Source organism: Centruroides sculpturatus, unplaced genomic scaffold (assembly GCF_000671375.1).
Source record: "Centruroides sculpturatus isolate CEXI.00-Female unplaced genomic scaffold, Cexi_2.0 scaffold118, whole genome shotgun sequence".
In the NCBI taxonomy this organism is placed as follows: Eukaryota; Metazoa; Arthropoda; class Arachnida; order Scorpiones; family Buthidae; genus Centruroides; species Centruroides sculpturatus.
The window spans coordinates 991,421-1,013,803 of record NW_019384377.1 but is presented as its reverse complement, the minus strand read 5'-3'; the positions used below and the strand labels follow the sequence as shown (position 1 = coordinate 1,013,803).

The 22,383-nt window shown below is 25.4% G+C and overlaps 1 protein-coding gene across 1 annotated transcript in view; it reads right to left on the bottom strand.

The window, feature by feature from the left end:
* The window catches only part of LOC111617411, a 131,317-nt gene that overhangs the window by 55,396 nt on the left and 53,538 nt on the right, over positions 1-22,383 (bottom strand). The window contains exon 2 of the mRNA XM_023358709.1: positions 11,081-11,139. Within this exon, the coding sequence (XP_023214477.1) occupies positions 11,081-11,139 (59 nt within the window). The remainder of the gene's footprint in view (positions 1-11,080; positions 11,140-22,383) is intronic.

Here is a 22,383-nt window from a genome sequence, read left to right as displayed (position 1 = left end):
TATAATGAAAAACATAAAAAATAAAAATTAATGTGTGAATACACACACATGCCAAATGTTCAAATAAAATGTTTACTTGCAAGGAGTAGAGTTGGTTATGCCATGAGCCAGCCATGCTTGTAATTACCTGCTACATGCCACAAGAAGCACTTAATTCTTCAAAATTTACTTCCTATGGACTTATGAGATAATATTTGAAGTAACTTATCAATGACAGCAAATTCATTCTTTGCAAGTAAAAGTTTTGTTTGATCAGCCTATGTATAGTACACATAAAATGAAAGTAAATATGATTTATATTTATAAAACTTATAATTTTATTATAAATCTCGTAAATATCCCATTCATGAAAGCTGGATAAAGATTTATATCTACAAATAAAGTTATGAAAATAAATAAATTTTATTTTACATGAATGTTTTAATTTAATAAAATAAAAATAATAATAATCTCATATTTTATCTTTCGATTTTTGAATTGAATTCCAATGTATTTAAATAGATTTAAAATTATTTTAAAATTACATATTAAGTTTTAAATTTTATTATATATAATAAACATTTTTAAATAAAGCTGAAAAGAAAATCTTGAAGCAGGCTGAACAAAGCCCAATTTACTTAGTATACTGAATTTAAATCATCTTTTTTTTTTTCTTCTTTTGTTTTTTGTTGATTACATTAACCTAATGATCTCTGAAGGTTATTTTTAAAACTTTTCATAAACAGAAAAATTTAAATTCATTATATTATGTAAATATGAATAGATTTTGAATAGTTTATTATAATTTTTAATAAAAGTTCATTGAGTTAAAAATTTCAAACATTTTCCAGTTATAAAGTTTATTCATTTTCATTTTTAGCTAAAAATAGACTTTTTTAAACCTTCACTTTGTAATTCTCTTAGAATATGCATGTAAACATTATTTCATTTTTGTTATATTTAAAAAAACATTTCATAATTATTTAAGCTATTCAATATTTAATATATTCAAAACACTTGAAATTTAATAAAAATAAATTACATATTATTATTAAAAAAATTATGTTGAAAATTAAAAAATTATTCCAACAGATATATAATTATGGTACATGAGTTTATGAATATTTTACCAGTACACTTGTTTTGATTTAAGATTTTTCTTTTTAAATGTTACTTCCTTCATTAAAATTGCAGTACTTACATTTATATTGAATTATCTGCTTTAATAAGAACAAAGGATAATTATCTTAATAATATTATGTAAATCTGTTACTTAAAGACAATTTATTTTTTCATGTAAAGAATAAACCTCATTCTCTCTTACTCTTTCTAGTTTCTTTAGTGTGTTAGTGTGAGAGTGAGCGAGTGTGTATTTACTAAAGAAAACAGAGAGGGAAAAAGAGAGAATGTTTAATATAATTTATTTTATTAAGAAACTATATAAAAATTATAGAATATATATATATTCCAAGCAAATATATTTTATAACTTATATAGTTTCCATATAAAATAAACTATATTAAACAGTTTTGATTAAATCAGTAATACATAAAGTAAATCCCTAACTTATTTTAATTATTTTTAATGAAGATAACTAAAGTTTATTCATTGTATTGATTTATCATTATCATTACACATATATAGAAAAGAAAATGAAATTTTCTATTAATAAATTACCTATTTTCTTCTTATTATATAAGACTTTTACTATGTTACCTATTTATATAATGTGCCATTCTGTATTTAATAATTGATCAATTTCTAATTCAAAAACAAAACATTTTCAAGCAATATTGTGTGTTGAGATTATTATTTATGTCTTCAGTATTTTTCCTATGACTGTTTCTCTATTAAAAATTATAAACATCTTTAATATGTATTCTATTTCATGTCAGAGTTTGAAAACAGAGACTGAATAAAGAAAATAACACAAAAAAGCAGATATCTCATAGCAACAGTATAATTCTGTCAAAGAAAAAATTCAGAAGAACTGCATCTACACAATAAAAAAGGAAGAAGTATTTAAATCTTATTCATTAAATGTTTAATCCAAATAGTTTTAATTATTCATCTGCATGCTAATTTGACTAAATTAATGCATGTCTATAGTTGTTTTTGTATTTAAAAACAGAAAAATATATATAAATGTGAACTAATAAAATTTTTAAATGAAAGACTCAGTTTAAGTTTTTGATTTACAGTAATCTATGTGCATTAACAATGCATTGCACAAGATGACATTCTTTTTTCATACAATAGTTTTATACAAATGCAAATTCAGAAAAATGTTTATATCTTCTAAATCATTATCATCCTAATAATCCTAATAATCCCTTTCAGAGATTAAGCACATTTTTTGACTATTAGAAATTAAAATAAAATTATAGAGCAAAAACATTTATGTAAATAAAAATTTTCACAAGTTTAACAAATGAAAATTGCTGATAAATAATTCTAAATGATGGCTAAATACTGTTGCAACTGATAAATTACACTTAAAATTTAAGCATAAACAATATTAAATCTATCTATATATATAAAAATGTATGTGTGTGTCCCTATATTTCACTTTCCCGCAAAAACTACACATCGCACGTGAATGGTGTTTGTATGTGGTAGTAGCCCCAAGTCTCCATTCGTGCATAGGGGTGGGTTGCGTCTCGATAGTTATAAGGGTGCGGGAGATATGAGGCTGAAAGTGGTTGAAAGTGGCTTTCTATTTCGAATGTTTTGTTCGAATTTGTTCGAATTAAATTCGAACATAAAATTCGAATATTGGTTCGATTATAGAACGATTGTAAACGTTCCAGAAACGTTGAAAATAGTTCGTTTGACTAAACGTAAAAATTCTCTAATTAGTCTGGAAACGGGGGACCTAATTCTTGCATTCTGTGAAAACGGGTAAGATTAGCTATAATGTAATTATCTTAATCTTCACTATCGTTACTTTTTGCCCAGCGAAGCGGGTCCTTGCAGCTAGATTCTAGATTACTTAGAAAAACAGTCTTTTATATATATATATATATATATAAAACTATATTACATACAAATAAAAACCCAGCGAAGCAGGTTTTTGCAACTAGTATAACAATATAAAATAAATCAAATAAACCAAAATAAAATATAGTACTTTTATTCTCTATAACAAAATTTTTTCAAGTTTATTAATTCTAAAATTAACATAGATTTTAAGCTCAATTTATAAAAATCATTTTACTTTTAAATTTTCCCCATAAATAGTATCAAAATCATTGCACATGCTGTTTCAAACATTGTACAGTACATCAGGTTTGCTATCTCTCTATTATCTCTATTACTAATATGAAAAGAAATGCTAGAATCTTGAAATATCTTCAAAAGAAACTACAGTATTGAATGAGGATTAACAAATAATGAAAATATATTTAAATTAACATCAAAAATAACCTATAGTAGTATGACATTTGGTATGGGAAAACATGGTCTTTTATTAGCAATTTGTATTCAATTATTATGAATTGTAATGCATGATATTATTATGCTCTGTAATTTCATATCTTTAAAATTTTATTCTTTTCTACTTTTGAAATTTAATGATTGCTTAACTCCTGAAAAATCAGATAAAGGTCATTTGGGGTAATCATTATTAAATTTGGCACTATTGATTTCATTCATAGACTAGACACAATTGTATATTTGATTTTACATTTCTTCAGAAGTTATTGGATCCTAAACAGATTTTTTGGATGATATAATAGTAATAATAATGTTATTTATGTTTTAATTTCTAATATGTTTAATAATTATTTTTGTTCTTTATTCTTTCAATTAAAGTTAAAGTTGAAATTTAATTGTCATCTTGAAACAATTTACTACTAAATTTTCTTATTTTTGTGATAGTATACCAGTGACGTGCCGTCATTAGAAGCAGTGGATGCACCGCTTCCCTTGTATTTTCTAAAAAATAAATACATATTCATTTTAATTATATGAAAATAATTGCACAATATTTTATTATAACTGCATTATGTATCTTATTACAAATTTCTATACTACACATGAAAAAAAAGATAAGATTGCTATTGTATATTCAAATATTAGTGGTGGAGTTGAAGCGCTGTATTGTCAGCATCCAAAAAGCCAGATTCGCGCATGTGCTTTACAGAGCACCAACCTCACCCGGTTTAGCTGGTGAAGCCTAGGACCTTGGGTGACTACTACACATATAACACATCCAATTCTATCCAGGACTGGTTCTAGGCTGTTAGCCGCCCGCCCGCTAGATATTTGGCTCCCCTCGCCCGATTACATGAATCACGAGTAGATTTATAACTTAACCCAACCGATAAGAATTTACCTGTATGTTTCTATGATAGTTTTCTGTATAGTTGACAGGAGTTTAAAAAATTCCGTTAAATATTTGATATATTTATTCCGCTCTCCGATTTTATATTACTCACGGATTTCAATGTTAAACCAGTGATATTACGATTTTGTATATCCCATCTCTAAGGGGATGTAGAAAAAAACGTGTACAATTCTTGTATAATGTTAAAAAATTAACTGTTACTTTGGAAGAATAATTTACAACTAAATTTAATGAATGAGAGAGATGCACCAGGTACAGAAAAAGCTCTAGAATTTATTTTCCTTAAATTTACGATTTATGTATCCGTTTGTCATAAAAATTTCTTTCCACATTTTCCCGAAACTACAAATATTCGAGTACAAAGTAACTGGTTTTGACTTATTTCTACTTAAGAAGTAGTTAAATAATTAAGTGATTAGGGAATTGAGGACATAAACAAAACCCTGATGAAAGAGCCGAAATTTACTTAAACAAAAGCCTAACCAAACCAATCTCTAGCTGAGTACAGCGGGACTGATTTCTTCGAAATATTAGATGTAATAAAGACAGACATTTTTCCAGTTCAATGAGAGTGACCAAAAAGTTGTAAATTTTGGAAATTTCCATGGACCTAAAACAAATTAGTTAGAAAACAAACAATGGACAATCTATTAAGTTTAACATATTTAGACTTTTACAGCTATGGTGAGAAACGTTTAAAATTTACAAGAACCCTGTCGCGTCTTTTGAGGTATATTAGTGATGTGACAAACAAGGCATTTGAAATTGACCGGTATCGGCATCCTTGGGATTTGGCAGCCCGTGTGCATGTACACACCGCACACTTAGCAGGACTGTCTCTGATTCCACTCGTAGGGAGCTATTTGACTAAGTGGTTAAGATTTAAAGAGTAAAGAATATTTTATGTTATTTTTATGTACGTTTCATTACAAAGCTATATTTAATTATAATTTTCTTTAAAAGTATATTCATACAATTGAAGAATGTTTTGTACCAGGTATGTATATCCACCACACATTTTATTTCACCAAGTAAGTTTTTATAATTTTATTTTTAATTTTAGCCCTTATATCGTGGCTAGCGATTCGGAATGTAATTGCGATATTGAAAATTTATTTTAAAAAAGTTTTGGCTCGAGATCATATAATGAAAAAGAAAACATTATTAAAAGAGAAAGGCCAATGCCTAAGTTAAATATAAACGCTTCAATAAAAAAATTTGTTCGATATTTTCACGATAAAATGGCTCTGTAAATGCATAAAAATGCATTTACAGAGTGAAATTAGTGTGTGGAATAAGAATGTCTTTGACAATTTAGCTGGCAAAAGACACGAAAAATCGTCGATTCTTTCGTATTTGAAGCAATTTGGAAATCGAAGCGGAATAGAATTTAACATTAGTAAATAATATAAAATAAATATTGAAAATTGTAACGAGATAATTATGGGTAATAGATATATTATATCTAAATAAATAGATGTTATATGTTTTTATCAAAGTAAGAATTGGTTTAGAGGGTAATAACAGAGGTAATTATATTGAACTTGTTTATTTATTAAGTACGTCAGATAAATAATCTATTAAAAATACATTTAAAGAAAGAATTAACTGATTGCCCCTCGAAGTTGGCTTGTTATAGAAACACAGCTTCCCTATCATCAAATGTCACGGCACGCCACTGTAGTATACATGAGATGATAAATGTATAGATAAACTGAGAAAATCACAGAAATTTTATATTTAAACATATTCAAGGTCAATTGGAGACACCTTCAACACAGACAGCTTATGAGGAATATAAATGTAAATAATGTATGAACTATTATAAGAATATCAAACCATTGAAATGTGTTAAATTTAAAATTTGAAATATTCAAATTTTAATAAGAAAATGTCGACAAAATATCTACAGTTTTTATTTATTAAAAAAATGTTTCTTTATAATTTATGTTTACTGTTCTTTATTAAAATAAATAATACAGTAGAGTCTCGAAAACTTGACACTCAATAACCCGACAGTCCGGATAACTCGGCCACACCCTGGGAGAGCAAAAAAATCCTTAGTTAATTAATTTTCATTATAGACAGCTTTATGCCTCATAAAGTATTTTTCTGAGGTCTGTCTTATCAGGTAAATTACTGTACACAGTGTATTCATTAATTTTCATTTTCATGTAGTAAAGGCTCTATGCCTTCATAAAGGACGTACTTTTCCTTTGTTTAAGGGTATTTCTGCAGTTTATTCTCTGTTGTATTCTCAAGTAAACAATACATACAAGTACAGTACAGTATTTTCTGAGGAAACACTCATACTTATTTTTTTTAACTCCATTCCCGATAACCCGGCCTTTTCACAAACTTGGCCACCCTTCGGTCCACATTAGGCCGAGTTTTCGAGACTCTACTGTACAAATGTAATACAAAATACAGTTAATGTAAATTTGATTATTTTTATTATTGTATACAAATTTATTCATTAAAAAACTAAAATAAAACAATAAAACTTGATTGAAAAATATTCATTTGCAAAATTGTCATTTAAATTTAAGATTAAAAACAAATACAGTAGAGCATCGATTATCCGACTCAATTGGGGACTGGGGTTGGTCAGATAATTGAAAAGTCAGATAACCAAAAAGTATGAAAAAATCCATTATTAGTATAGTATATTCTTATATCCCATGTAATTAGTATATTAGTATATCGCTATTAGCCTACTTCGCATTGAATTTTCCTCCATGTTAAGCCTATCAAATTTTTTTTAAAAATAATAATCGTCGCTATTGTATCGTTAAAAATTAGAAAATTAAGCCTTGTTTAAATACTGGCTCCCTTTCATGGTCGATCGAGTGTTGCCAGCTAAAACACGTAAAAATAATATTAAAGTAGCCAAGACATAGCCAAATATTGTAGCGTCACATCACTAGCGGACATTTGAATTTGCCGACTAGAACGCGGTCAGTTAACCGAGGTGACGGTTAATCGGGGGTTGGATAATCGATGCTCTACTGTAAATATAAATATAAAAATCAAACAAAATATAAAAAAGTTTTTAAATTCAATTTTATTTATTTATTTTTTAAATTAATGTTATAAACAAATGTTATAAAATTTCATGCTATAAGAATTTTAGTTTCTTCTGCTTGTTTTTCTCAATAAGAAAAATTGAAAAGTACACAAATGAAATTATGAATCAATTTCCTCAGTCTCAAAAACAAAACAACCAAATAATTCAAATTTAGAAAATAAATATAGATGTTATAATATCTTTACATATAATTAATAATCCAGAGGAGCATTGCAAACGTCCATGACTGAAAGTGAAATTTGGTACTACTAGTTATTTTTCATTTGAAATAAGTTTATTTTTCTCAGTTATTAAATCTGCGCTTTGGTTTCATTATAAATTATTAATTGGTTCAGATTCATGAAAAAAAAGGAAGACCCTTTAAATAGGAATAAGATTAAACACTACTTTGGCATCTTCCATTTACAGACCACCAAAAAACAATTTTGCAATCTTTATTTCATCCTTTTATCAGAAAATAATGAAGATCCCATCTATTCAACCATATATGTTTCTACTTGGGTGTAAACAGAAGATACTAAAGCAGAGTTTAACCTTATTCCTATTTTAAGATCCCTTGTAAAAAGAGGAAGACTCTTTTTACAAGGGATCTCAAAATGAGTCTGAACCAATTAATAATTTATAATAATCAACCAACATCTCTATTAAACAATTAATTATTCAGATTAGATTAAATAAACTTTCAATCTTTATTACTAACAAATATATTAACTTTGTGACTATGAACTGTTTATGGTGTAATTCTTCCAATTTTTCAATGTTGCATATTACAGAAGATTGTGCTAAATTAATTCATGAATGTGACAAATATAAAATACCAATAATATTTAAATAGAATTTGAGACAAGATTATAGAGAACTGTTGGGAGCCTTGTCTAAAGAACTGTATAATTTTTATAAATTTTGTGATGTGGATTTTTAATCATATCTAGACAAAATTAAACAAATTTAATTTGTGAATATATTCATTATACTTTATATGTTAACTATAGAGTAACAAAATTAAAGAAATGTCTATTTATATTAGTTTTAAGGGACTAAAAGCCAATAACAATACAAGTGTATTATTTTGTATATTAAAGTTAATGTATTTTTTCATTTATACAGTTTATTGATATTTAAAAAAAAACTAAAGTTATGTATGTAAGAACTGTTCTGGCAATGAAACATATTCAAAATGGCTAAATAGAGATATTATGTAATAATATATGGCTTATAAACCATATATTATTACACTGTTTACATATAATTAATACGAATGCTGATGATCTTGAATACAATTTAGAATAAAATTTATGTAAATTCTATGCTTTGTAAATTTGATAAACCAGCAATAATATAGAACTAATTTACAGTTATTAATTTTCAGGCAATTGTGATTTGGCTTTAACTGTAAGTATGATTATTTGCTTTAAACTTTGTATTTATAATAGATGTACTGTTAAAACTGATGTTCAAAAACTTAAAATCTAACAATATATTTATCTAACAAACAGTATTTATTTAATAAAAAAAACCCTCCATTAAAAATGTATATAAAATTTGTGTTCAGTTTAAATTTTGTAAATTGAATACAGTTTTAAATTTTTAATGGAAATTTTTTATTAAATAAATAAATTTTGTAAATATTTCAATTATATGATTTTAACACAACCCAAGCTTTCAAAAAGCTAAATATATTACTAGAATTATAAAGCTTGATGCAAATTCATTACAATTATTTGTATTGTTTCAAACAACAACTTATAAATTTTTGAGAAATCAATATATGTTTAAAATTTATTAATTTATAAATAATTTTTAATTTATAAACTAATTAATTTTATTGATTAGCATGTAAATTAAATTACATTATCTAATTTGAAGAGTTAATTACTTTAAACTTTTTACTGTAAAACAAATATGGTACATAACTTAAGAAAACTTTAAACAAATGTAATTGATAATATATAGTAGTTAAAAATTTCATGATTTGTGCAATTATATAATGCTAAAAAATAATCATTTTATTTGCATCTTAATTATAAGTATAAATATATTCATATTTTTATATTTATTATATTGAAAAATAAATACAGTCATTAAAAATTTGATGTAAACAAAGAATTATGACATCAAAAATAAATTTTTGAACAACAGCATTATTTTTACAGTTGTGTATATGTATAACAGAATTTAAAGATAAATTAATTCAGATAGGGAAAAGAGAAAAAAATATTTTTAAAATTTAATATTTTTAGGCAATTTATTTTTATTCAATGTGTGATTTTTCTCCTTAGAAATGTGTGGAAAAAGTATCTAACTTTAAATGCATAGTAATAAAGTGTTTTGGGATTTACAAAAACAATTCATCTTTCTTTTAAAATAAAACATGTTTATAAGTTCATAAAAGCTACAAAGTTGAGTCAAGAGGAAGATATTTTGATAAAATATTCAACTTGATAGCATTATTTTACCATAGTAAAATAAAATATTAAAACCTTTTATCTTTTTTTATAAATATCTTAGAAAATGCAAATGGCATCTCTTTTATTAAGAGATATGTATCCATACAATTGTTAAAAATGTCCTTACCTAATTTGACCACAAAGATTTTTTCTACTTTCTGATTCTAGCAAAGTACACTTTTATTCTCTAACTCTGAATAAAAATATTTTATGTAATAAATTTACAGTATTCGAGAGTTATTTAATATTTTGTGACTGGATGATACACAGTATATGAAACACTACCATTTTAAAATATAATATGATAATCATGAGAATAAATTCTTTCTATTATATCTTCATTTTGAAACAAAGAACAAAAATTTATAACTTATCATCAAAAATACAATTACTCAATATCAATAATTAAAAATTGTCAAGTTTATTATAAAATATTTGTTAAATAATGAGAAAATTCTTTGATTAACTCAATAGAATCTAAAATGAATTTATATTGTAAAAATGTAATTAACAGGAATAGAGTATTCTTTAGAATAGACAGTTTTATCAGGAATAATTAAAATTTGTTCTTAAAAAAAGAAATACATCCAAGTTAATATTGGAAAAATTTATTAAGAAATTAATTAATTATTTTCATTTTAAGATATTTGTTGAACTAAATTCCATTAAACTTTATATATTATAGTGAACAGTTCATTAAAATTTAATTTCATATATACAATATACATTTATGCATTCAGAGTCAATAATAAAAATTAATAAATTATACATTTGTCTTTGAATATAACGCATTGTCTTTCTCAGTTTGAAAACAATTATTAATGTTAGTGAAAATTCTTAATTATTTTTACATTTTATGTCTTCTTTTAAGTTTATGTCCAATTAGTTAAATTGTGAAAACTAAAATCTGACATAATTACTGTCATTCTATTGATATCTATCTATTTGTAGACAGATTATGTATATATTGCTCAAAGCTACATTGATTTTCTGTTGTTATGATGACTAATTTAAAATCTGATTAATGAATTTATTCATTTATTCATTAGTATTTTCATTAATTTCAATATCTGTTTTTACAATATTAATTAATTAAATAAAAGTCATGTTTAAAAAAAGATTTTTTTATGAAGTGTAAATTAAATTTGTTTAAAATATAATAAACATTTATTAATAAAATAAGATTTTACTGGAATAATATAATTCTTAAAATCTTACCCTCCATTCTTTGGCCATAAACTTCTACTTTCAGAACTACCTCGCAATGCATTTCCACTCTGTAATATTTAATGTTTAATTTATTGTTAATAAATTATAGGAAGTACTAAAAATTTACATTAAGTAATTCATTAAAATAAGTTAAATCTTTATTAGCTATCTTTTTATATTTATAATCACCATCAATAAAAAATTTGATAATTTTAATATATAACAGTTTTGTCTCTTTCTTTATTTTTGTAACCAATTTCATTTTACCACATATTAATATTTAGGTACATAAATGCTTATATATTATGTATGAACAAGTATATGAGGACAATAACAAAAAGTGATCAATAAGTATCACTTATTGATCACTTAGTCTTTGTTTAATTAATATTTATCATATTTTTAAAACTCTTCAAACACCAATTCATTCTTTTTTCTAGTAAAGATGCCTCCTCAATTATATCTTTATTTTGATATAAATTAATTTATAACTGAATAAGAAACCATGATGATCTGTATTCAAGATAAAGACTAGTAGGAATTTTAATTCTTGACAAGTTTACCAACTTTTTAAACAATCTGAGAATAATGTCTAGACATTAAGCTTTCCACAAATATCAGCAAATTCAGCTAGCTTTCCAATCAATATTAAAAAAATTTTGTTATGAAATCAACAATTAGAAAGATAGAATAGTCTAAAAGAATATGGGTACAAATACAGATTTTATTTCCTGGGATATGGGGCTTAATAATAGAAGAAAATTAATCAAATACAACACCTATGGGACTGTTTTATTGAAAACGAAAAGAAAGAAAGAGACAATGAATTGCTTGATAATTACACCCATTTCTGTAGTAGTATAGGGAAAAAAACAGCAAGAACATCCACTGTTAAAGAAATGTAAGAGAAATTATTACAGGAGAGAACTTCATAAATGAAAAAATAATATAACTAACTACAAAATTATAACTGAGAGATGTCATCCTCATAAGAATTTATGTTTGAATTAAAAAAAATTTCTTTAATCAGGTGATACATATGAACTCTAAAATTCATTGAGAATTGTGTTAGGAAATACAAAAGAAAAGATTCTTATATTAAATAACATGAATGCCTGAATAAAACAATAAATATACAATGAAATTACTAGAAGATTTGGAATGAATGAAAGAAACAACAATAGCAAAAGATTTAAATAGTTATGTAAATAATTTTAACTGAAAATTAAAAATACTTTTTTTTATCATAAATATATCCATAAGGTTACCTGAAACCAAAAGAATCAAAGCAAAAAAACATCTGTAATCATTGGTATCACATTAATAAAACAATTTTATTTCAACTAAATTGCAAAATATGAGATTTTAGAGGAACTGCATATAGATCAAATCAATATATCCACAAAGCTCAATATTCACACTCTGGATTAATATAAAATAAAAAGCTAACTTAATAATAGCAAAAACAAAAGGAGATTGTTAAAACAAAGGAACCCATGAAATTATTAGATTTACTACAAGATACAAGCATTAAAGCACTATGAATAAAGAACTACATAATGATTATGATAAAAAAGTAAAGGCAATTACAGCTATTTGGGAAAAAGTAACATATAAAGAATTAGATATTAAAAGAAAACTAAAAGCAATAAATAATAGATCACAAAAGTAATTTATAAAACAAAAAAAGTCAAAAAATTACTTATGGTGATTTAATTGAAAGTAAGAAGAGGATAGAAAAATTTATCTTGAAGCTAAAAAAAAAAAAAAAGTCAATGAAATTATGACAGTAACAAAAAAAATTTTTTTTTCAGGAAAGGATATATATGTAAAATTGAAAAAGATATCAGGATTAAAAGTGATATTAAAAAAAAGTTATAGAAGAAAAAAGTTAAAACAGATTTTTTCATTAACAAAATTTTACAAGCATTTGAAATTCTGTAAGAAATGACCTGACAAATAAAGATTTCTAGAAGATTGTGTATCTCCTAACTTGTTCAAGATTTATATCAGTGTTTCTCAACCTCTAATGAATCGTTGCCCCCTTCAATAAAACTGTTACATGCTATCGCCCCCTTCAATTCAAAATTCCGATGCCGAGGGACAAGGCTAATGTCAAATTCGTACTGCATCAACTAGACTAGTGATTGGTATAATGTTATTTGTTTAATTATTGTACGATATAACGAATAAAATATCTAATTATTGTTAATATAATGTTTTACTATATCGCCCAGGAAATTGTTTTCGCCCACAAAATATAAATTGTTTCTAATCGCCCCTCAACATGGAAAAACACTCACTGGGGGCAATATCACCCGTTGAGAAACACTGATTTACATGGATATGTATATTCTAAGGGAATAGCAAAAAAATATGATAAAACGGCAATATCAATAACACATATCTATTACTAATATTATAAATAGATATCTTGGCAATATCAATGACAACTTGCTGTTTGTAGAAACCATTCAGCTATACCAAAGAGTGCGGCCAATAAACAATTCTAGTGTCTGTTTGTAGAAACCAAATACAGATTATTCAAAATGAATTAGAAAAACAGTTAACTGACATAAGGGAATGAATAAGAATGAAATTGCATTTAAAACTGTGTATATGATCATTGATAATACTGAAGATACTAAAGACAGAATTCGAAAAACTCAAAATTTAAAGAATAGAACACCATTTCAATATTTAGAGTCCATAATGAAAAATAACAGATCTTCAAATATGATAATACTAAAAAGAATAAGTAACAAAGTCACTGAGATGTAAAATTTAGTACAGTGGACAATATCATCCTATAGAAAGTAAAATGCTCATTTTTAATGCTTTTATTCAAAGCATCTTATAATCAAAGAAACATGAACTTTAAGTTGCTTGTTGTTGAACACAATTTATGAAGAAAGTCACTTAAAATTTTAAGATTAGAGACAATAAGAAATCAGAAAATAACAAAAGTCACTTAAAATTTTAAGATTAGAGACAATAAGAAATCAGAAAATAACAAAAAGGAGAGGATGAAGAAAAACATATAGGAAAACATGGGCCAAGATAACTAAGATGGTATGGCATACGAGAAAAGATACAAAAAGAAAAAATTCTAAAATTAATGATGAAATGAAAAACAGAGTAGAAGAAAAGAACAAAGCTGTAATTGAAATGAATGAACATGTACTTTGAAAGAAGATATAATGAAGAAGAAAATGCAAGAAACTACTAAACAACAAGAATTCAGTTAAGGAAACTCAAAAGATAGAAATCCTAAAGAAAAAGAAGAGAAATAACAATGTGCTAGGTAATAAACACTTTTAAAAGATTATATAAAAAAAGCACTTTTAAGGAAAATAATATATATAATATTAACAGAATGGTGAAAAAAATATATAATTTTCATCCTATATACATAATGACTCAGAAGAGACTGCAAAACAAGTTTACAAAAAATAACAAAGAATAATATGCAAGACTTTCATTTAATTTTAATACACTCATTTTACTTTTTGTAGAAAAACTATTAAAATTAAAATACATTATTTCAACTCAAAAATAATTCGATACAAACATTTCCATTTAATTTCTCAATTTTTTAAAAATTTAGCGACATTTATACAATATTCAAACATTCACAGTACAACAATTTACATTCTGATGGAAAGATTTAAATTTTTAAATACAAAATCAACAAACCAAATTCAGTTAGAATTTTAAATTTTGGCTACTCAAATTTGATTTATTTGTACTATAAATATAAATATAAAGCTGCTTTTTTCAATTACAAATCAGTATTATATATTGTATTTATAAAACTTTATTAAAATTGTAATTTTAATAAGTAAGTTAAAAAGCTATTTAAATTTTCCATTTAGTCATAATAAAATTACTTTCAAATCCTTAATTATTAAATTAAATTATAGAGACTTACCATTTTAATAATTAAAAATAGAAGAATTTAAAATTATCTTAATCCTTTTTTCTTCAACACTCACAAACAATATTATTTAACAAAATTAACATATAAACAAATATATAAAAAATAACCCATTTAAATTTGTATTTTACATTATATCTCTATCACAAAACCTGTCAAAAAGCTAAAAATGTATATGCTGTAGAAATACACACAGCTGATTATACATTAGGATTTTTATTTTTCTACTTTTTCAAACTTCAGGAAATACATGTAAACGTTTTATATATAAAACTTATTTATTATTTATATTTTACAAAAGCTGATAATAAATAAAATAAGCAAGCAAAATGTTTGTAACAAATCATTCTTATATTAATTTTATTTACATGTTACTTTTCTAAAGAATTTGAAAAATCCAATTTATATTTAAAAAAAACTTGATTTCTCATTTTACTTAATAATATTCAAAATAAATCAATATCTTCTATCCAGTTGATATAAAAAGAATTACATTTATTTTTTTATTTATTTTTATTAAATATAATGTATATAATGTAATAAAAATATCACTTTTCTTATATTAATAGTAAAAATAATTTGTAAAAACTTTTGAAACAAGAAATTTAATATTTGTTCTTTATCACATAAAAAAAATTTAATACTTTTTCATCAATGCAAATAATCATATTTGTACATTTTTTTGATAAAAAAAAAATAACTCTTTAGTATAATGGTGTTGATGGAATGTATCCTGCTAGGCTTATATATACTGTAGTTGTGCTTAATGCTATGCCAGACCAAGATCAAGAAATAACTACAGAATTAACTATTATTATGCTTACATGCTGTTCATGTAAACTGTGTCATCGTATATATTGTTCATGTAATAATTTAATATATATATATATATATATATAATTAAAATGTTTCAGTATTATAAATTTCAAATTAAATAGCAGATAGTATATTTCACAATTTAAAATATGAAAGAAAGTAACTGGTCTTCATTCTTTTGTCTTGTCCAGTCACCATCAAAAAACAACTCAGTTTTTTCCATATTTTAAATTGTAAAATATACCATCTGCCATTTTAATTTGAAATTGTGTGTCATCTGTATTTATGAATTTTCTGATTATGTGACATGTGTTTAGTATGGCAACTTTCTGTCGCACGTTGCATGGACTGTTGTTAAGTGCTAATGTTTCTAGACTTTAGTGTTGTGCAAAAAAGGATTACAGGCTCAATAAGTACCTTATCCAATCTCCACAAATGATTTATTTCCTGGACAAGTTCCAAGTATTTACTAATTTTTTTCAGTATATATATATTGTATGTTGTGGGTATTTGATACAGTCAATGAATGTGATTTCTGGTTTGTTGTGATGAATTGTTTTGTCTGTGATAATGGCATGGTCACAGTATATTTTGTGTATTGTTTTTTTTTTTGACCATCTGAAATGTATATTTGTATTACAGTTCCTCAGTTTGAAATAATTTTATGTTTGTGTACAAACTTCTTGGATATGTTGTCATACTGATGTGCTAAAAGCTTCACTCCAATGTGTTATAGTCTTATGCATGATGTGATTATTCCAATATGTGTCATCTGTCTGTAAGTATTATGTCTTTCAAAATGTATTACTAAATTTATTAATCACATTCATAAAAGTGTAGAAATATAAGAATATATATTCAAAATTCAAATGTTTTAGACATTTACAAATATAACTTCTTCAGCGACTAATTTTGGGACAAATAACACATACAGAACATTACAAAATTCTCATGTGTCAAATAAAATTTTAAAAGTTACTATTTGTTAATCATTTATTCAATAATTGTAATCCTTAATTTTTTGTAGTGTTCAAAAAATTAATATTTTTTTACCTGGAAGAGTATTTATGGCCAAATGAAATTAAATAAAAATCATTCTTCTGTGTAATATTCAAATATTTACAGTTAATATTGAATGACTTACTATGTAATTTTCATCTTTGCATTTCATAATTATGAAGTCATTCTTAGAAAAACTATTTGCAAATAACAATGGAACTTACATCTAGTTGCCTATAATAGTTTAAATTAAAATTATTAAGATTTTTAAGTTATTTTATAAAAGGAGTAATATTAATTAAAAAATTATAATATTTAATTATAATTATTATATACAGTATTAATATTTATATAAAATAAAATTATTTTACATAAAAATAATTAAGTTAATATGCTATAATTGTTATATATAATACCTGTAATATAATTAATTACAATTGCAAATGAGTTTATAGTTATAAAACTGTAATTATATACTCATTATAGATTGTAGACAGTTAAAAATAAATTAAATTTTTGTATTAAAATTCTTTGATACTATCAAAAGCACACAAAAGAAAATTAAAACAAAATTTAAATAACTATGCAAATAAATCTCTGGCTTCAAGAAGGTTTCAAAAATAATAATACATCAAAAACTTTTAAATATTTGTGCTTTATTTCTGTATGGATAGTAATATACTTAATGGAAATAATAATAATAATAAACATAGTTAAATGACTTATAATTAAATGGAGATTTGAAGAGAAACATTAAACTACATTAAAAGATTCTAAATCTAAATAGTGTAATCTCAGTAAATAAATAGCATCGTCTATGAGGATTTAAAATATCTTTGGAATATGCTATGTAGGAGAACTTACATTTTAGAAATAAATGAAAAATTCAAGAAAAAGAAAAATATAATTTTCTAGACAAGGTCAAGGAAAAAATTTAAAATTCAAACACAGTTTACTTAAGCTTACATTTCATAAAGATTATTTTATTTGATTAATTTAATTAATGGATGTCCAAATGAGAATATCTGTATGTTTTTGAACCACTTTTGATTCTCTCCCATTCCTTTTGCATGCAATAATGTATTTTTGGCAACCCTTTAATTTGTTCATGGACCCCCCTAACATTGAAGAAATAACTTTATAAAATTCTGCAAATATTTTTTAACTAATAGTTCATTCACATAACTAGTAAGCAGGCCTATAAAAATAAATTTGTATGACACTAATACCTAATACCACTAAAAAAAAACAACGTGGATAATGCCTTGCCCTCCTACTTCCCCATCATGTACAAATGATATACTTTTCAAGACCCCTTCCTCCTCTTAAACTATATACATAATAAATGGCCCTCAAACCAATTACTGAAAATATAATTTAATATAAACTATCTCAAATGCCAATACAGTACTAGTTTAATATTACAAGAAAGTTGAATGTTTTTGCCCATTTAAAACAGACATCCTCAGCTAATTAAATTATATTCTTTGTGAGGGGCTATCCATAAATGATATCTATACTGGAAGGGTGGGATGAGGTTAATGATAAAAAGATCATTCCAGCTTGCAGAAATTTCATCCATAGAGCTAAAACAATATTTCCCTACATCTTTACCAATCAAATGTAAATGTTCTTTCATTCTCTTATTTAATGAATAAACTAAATGTAAATGGAACATAACAAAATTCTTATAATTGTTTTGTGAGTTTTACCATATACACCTCCTACTTTATCTAGCTCTTCTATTTTGCCCTTAACTAATCTTAAAATCTGCATTACAGATGGTGAACTTCTAACATATCACCTTGTTCCTTTCTGTAATGTGTGGAGCTAACAGTGTAGCTAGATATTTATTAGTAACTATAAACTTTCTGTTGGTAACATCTTTTCAAAGACATACATTGCATCAGGATGTGATTTGATTAAATCTTTTGTAATACTAAGAAGACCATGTGATATTACTAACTTTATAATTCTATTAAGTTCTTGATTTCTATTTATTAACAAAGAGGTGTTATGAGGATCTGTTTACAGTCAACCCCCCCTATAATTACGATTCCTATAAAACTGCGAAAAAATTGTGACGGTATCTGTAAAAAAAGGTAAAAAACTCCTATAATTACGTTAAACGTCATCAGGCAGCCGAACTNAATACTATCAACCCCCCCTATAATTACGATTCCTATAAAACTAAGAAAAAATATACGTATTTTGGAAATGTTGAGTCGGATTAGTCTAGAATCGATTAATTTTATGGAAGAAAACCTTTCAATCAGCCGTAGTCCATAAACTTGACACGTGTTGGGCTGTGATTGGAAGGACTCGTAAGAAATCGGATTCCTAAAGAATGGAACGTATCTATGATCTTATAGGGGAGGGGTCGACTGTATTAACATATGGAGCTGCTAATTTACATGACATTACACCATGCAAACCCCAAATAAATGTATGCATCAATGGTATTTCAACCTATAGTATATATATACTTTCACATCCCCTTGATATTAATTTGCATGTCATCATATTTATATAGTATGTAATACATATATGTGATCAATACATATTAGAATATTAAAATATTTTAAATACTGCTATTAAATTTATGTTAATATACATCCAACTAAAAAAAAAAACTTTCTCAACCCCATGATGATAGCTTAATTAAAGCTATTGAAAACATTTGTTCATTTCTTTAAATTTCTTCACATTTTCAACTGGAGTTTGGTTTTGTATTTTTTTGTAGATTTATGTTAAATTCCTAACAAATGTTCCATTTTTAAACATTTACAATTTCATGCTGAAGATGACCTAAAATAGGTCAAAAATATTTCTTTTGTAATAAATAAATTTGGCTTTCTGAAGAAAGAAGTTTTATTTATGTAATATTCAAAAGCTGGTTTTAAGATAAATTATTATAATAATTGATAATAAAAAAATAATTTTANAATTCATATTGTTAATTTAAATAAAAATTAAAATTGTTAATTTGAATGTTTGAAATATGACACACGATAGGGGCGCCTCTAGTGTCCATTTCAAACGGTTACGGGACAGACGGACGGACGGATACCCGTTGAATGGGTTATATATATAGATATAGTAAACTGAAACTTCTTTGTTAAAAATTACATGTACAAATTCAGTTGTACATTGTTAATTTGTGCTGCAAAATATTTTTGAAACAACTATATTCATTCTGAAAGTAATTCAAATGTAGTTTCATTTGTATATTTTTCTCAGTTCCTTTGAAAAATGTATAAACAGGGTTAGAATATACTGTATTTTATACTGTGTTCAGATTTTATCTAAATTAATATAAAACAAATTTCCACACTGTAGTTTTAAGAAATGATGCAAATAAACCAAAATGGTAAAAATGTCATCTGTAATTCTGATTTTATTAGCAAAATGATGAAAAATACTACTATTGTATTTAGATAAGGAAATACTATACACCAAAAATATAACCCTACAATATTGCTTTGGTGTCTAGATCCAAATATATATATATATATATATATGTGTATATGTTTAAATAATCAAACTTTGATTTAGCACCACCGTTTCCATGCCTGTAAAATTGGCTCTGATGGAATGTAGTGTTATATATAATATATATTGTAAAAACTGCTTATTATTGTGCTGCAATTTGAAAAAATTCTAGACCTATAAATTCCCATTGTCATCCATCCATCTGTGACACATGTCTGTCCTTCCTTAATCTCAAGAATGGAGTTGGATATGTGAAAGCCAAGACAAGATATAGATAAGCATAGGGTAGGAGGTCCTGATTAACTATATATGAGCTTTTTTGATGCAAAACTGAAAACCATGTTATTTCAATTCAAAACCTTTCTCCTGAAAGGAGTTAGATAGATGACTGGCATGACTCCATTGCTAATGGAAAAGTATGTTGTACAGTATTGTGGCGGTACGCCATGCCTATGTACATAGGGGTTAAATATAAGTTTTATATTAATCCAAATCCTTTGTCTTTCATGTCACTGTTTCTAGAACTTTCTCATTCATTCTTTCTCTACAGGTGAGGGCAACCTTTGTTCAGGGATGAAAAGAGGAAAACAAAGGAAAACAGAAAAGCCCCGAGGGCATCAGGAAAAGAGAAAAGAGCATTCCTGAGATAGCGTCCGACAAGAGCAGACGAAGAAAAGAGGAGAGGTCGAAGTTGTCACTGAGATAGAACAAAGGACAGACTTGAGATCATCTGAGAACAAACGAACTGGACTGATGCTAAGATTGAGGGCTTTGAGAATACCTTGAAATTTAAAGAGCTGATACAAAGAGGAACCGAGAAGCGAGCAAAATTGAGCACAAGTCTCAACATCGAGAAGATCGGAGACTTTCGAAATGTCCAGGTACCCCACCAACCTTTTCTTATACTTTTCTTATTCCTTCGTATTTCTTCTCTTTTACTCTTCTTCTTTAGTATATAAGTTAGATTAAGATAGTTTAAGTTAATTATAATATTACGGGAATATATCTCTTGTTAAGCCTTTTGTTTGTCACGAACACGTGCCACCCACCTTTTGTTAACACAAAGGATATATCAAGCTGTAATATATACATGAACTACATAGTTTGGGATCCTAAAGAACAGAGGGTACGTAGGACCGAGTGAAAAATAAATAAAACCTTTTTTTTTATTTTTATACTTTGTATCATATTGTTTGTCCTCTACACACCACAGTATAAAGGCAAGACACTACAGTACTAATTTGAGGTGGACAAAATATATTTTAAATTAAATAAATTAAAAATACAATAAAAACCTTCAGCCTGGCATTGTGATGCCATCACAGTAAATACTGTAATTGCTTGTAATCACTTTGGAATCAGTCTTTATTGACAATGATAACACAATCAATAACATTAAATGGAATAAGTGAATAAAATAAGACTACAATTATTCAAAATACTGATTTTATTGGCTGTGATATTAAAAGAACACATTAAGGCAGTTAAAAAATGAACAACATAATAATTATTATTATTAATAAATCTTTATGTTATTCATTTAATTACTATTATATATTAATAATAATAATTCATTCAAAGTTGTTTGATTACTATCTTTTTTCTAGTATCATCTTTAATAGGTAAAATATAAAGTAAGAAATGTAAAACAATTTAAACTGTACTGCAAATATATAATACTTAAAACAATTATTGTTTAATGTTTAAAGCACTGTTTAAGAATGACAACAATAGCTGATAATGATTGTGCATCATCAGCTGTATGTTGAGACTCTTAGTGAGAAAAAATAGCTTAAAAATATCTATCTACTTTAAAATAATGAGAACTATAACCAAATTCTGATTACAATTAAGCAAAGATTTTATAGTATATTTTAGCTTATATATTTTGTGATATGCTTGTTCTGATAACATTAATGAATGATAATAATTACTGTGATTGCAACAAGCAGGTTCTTCTGTATATTCAATTTTAAAATCAAGCAAATATTTATAAGTAACAGCAGCATAATGAAATTGAATAGTTTACTTATCTATAAACTTCTGAAATATTCAAAGAATTCCAATA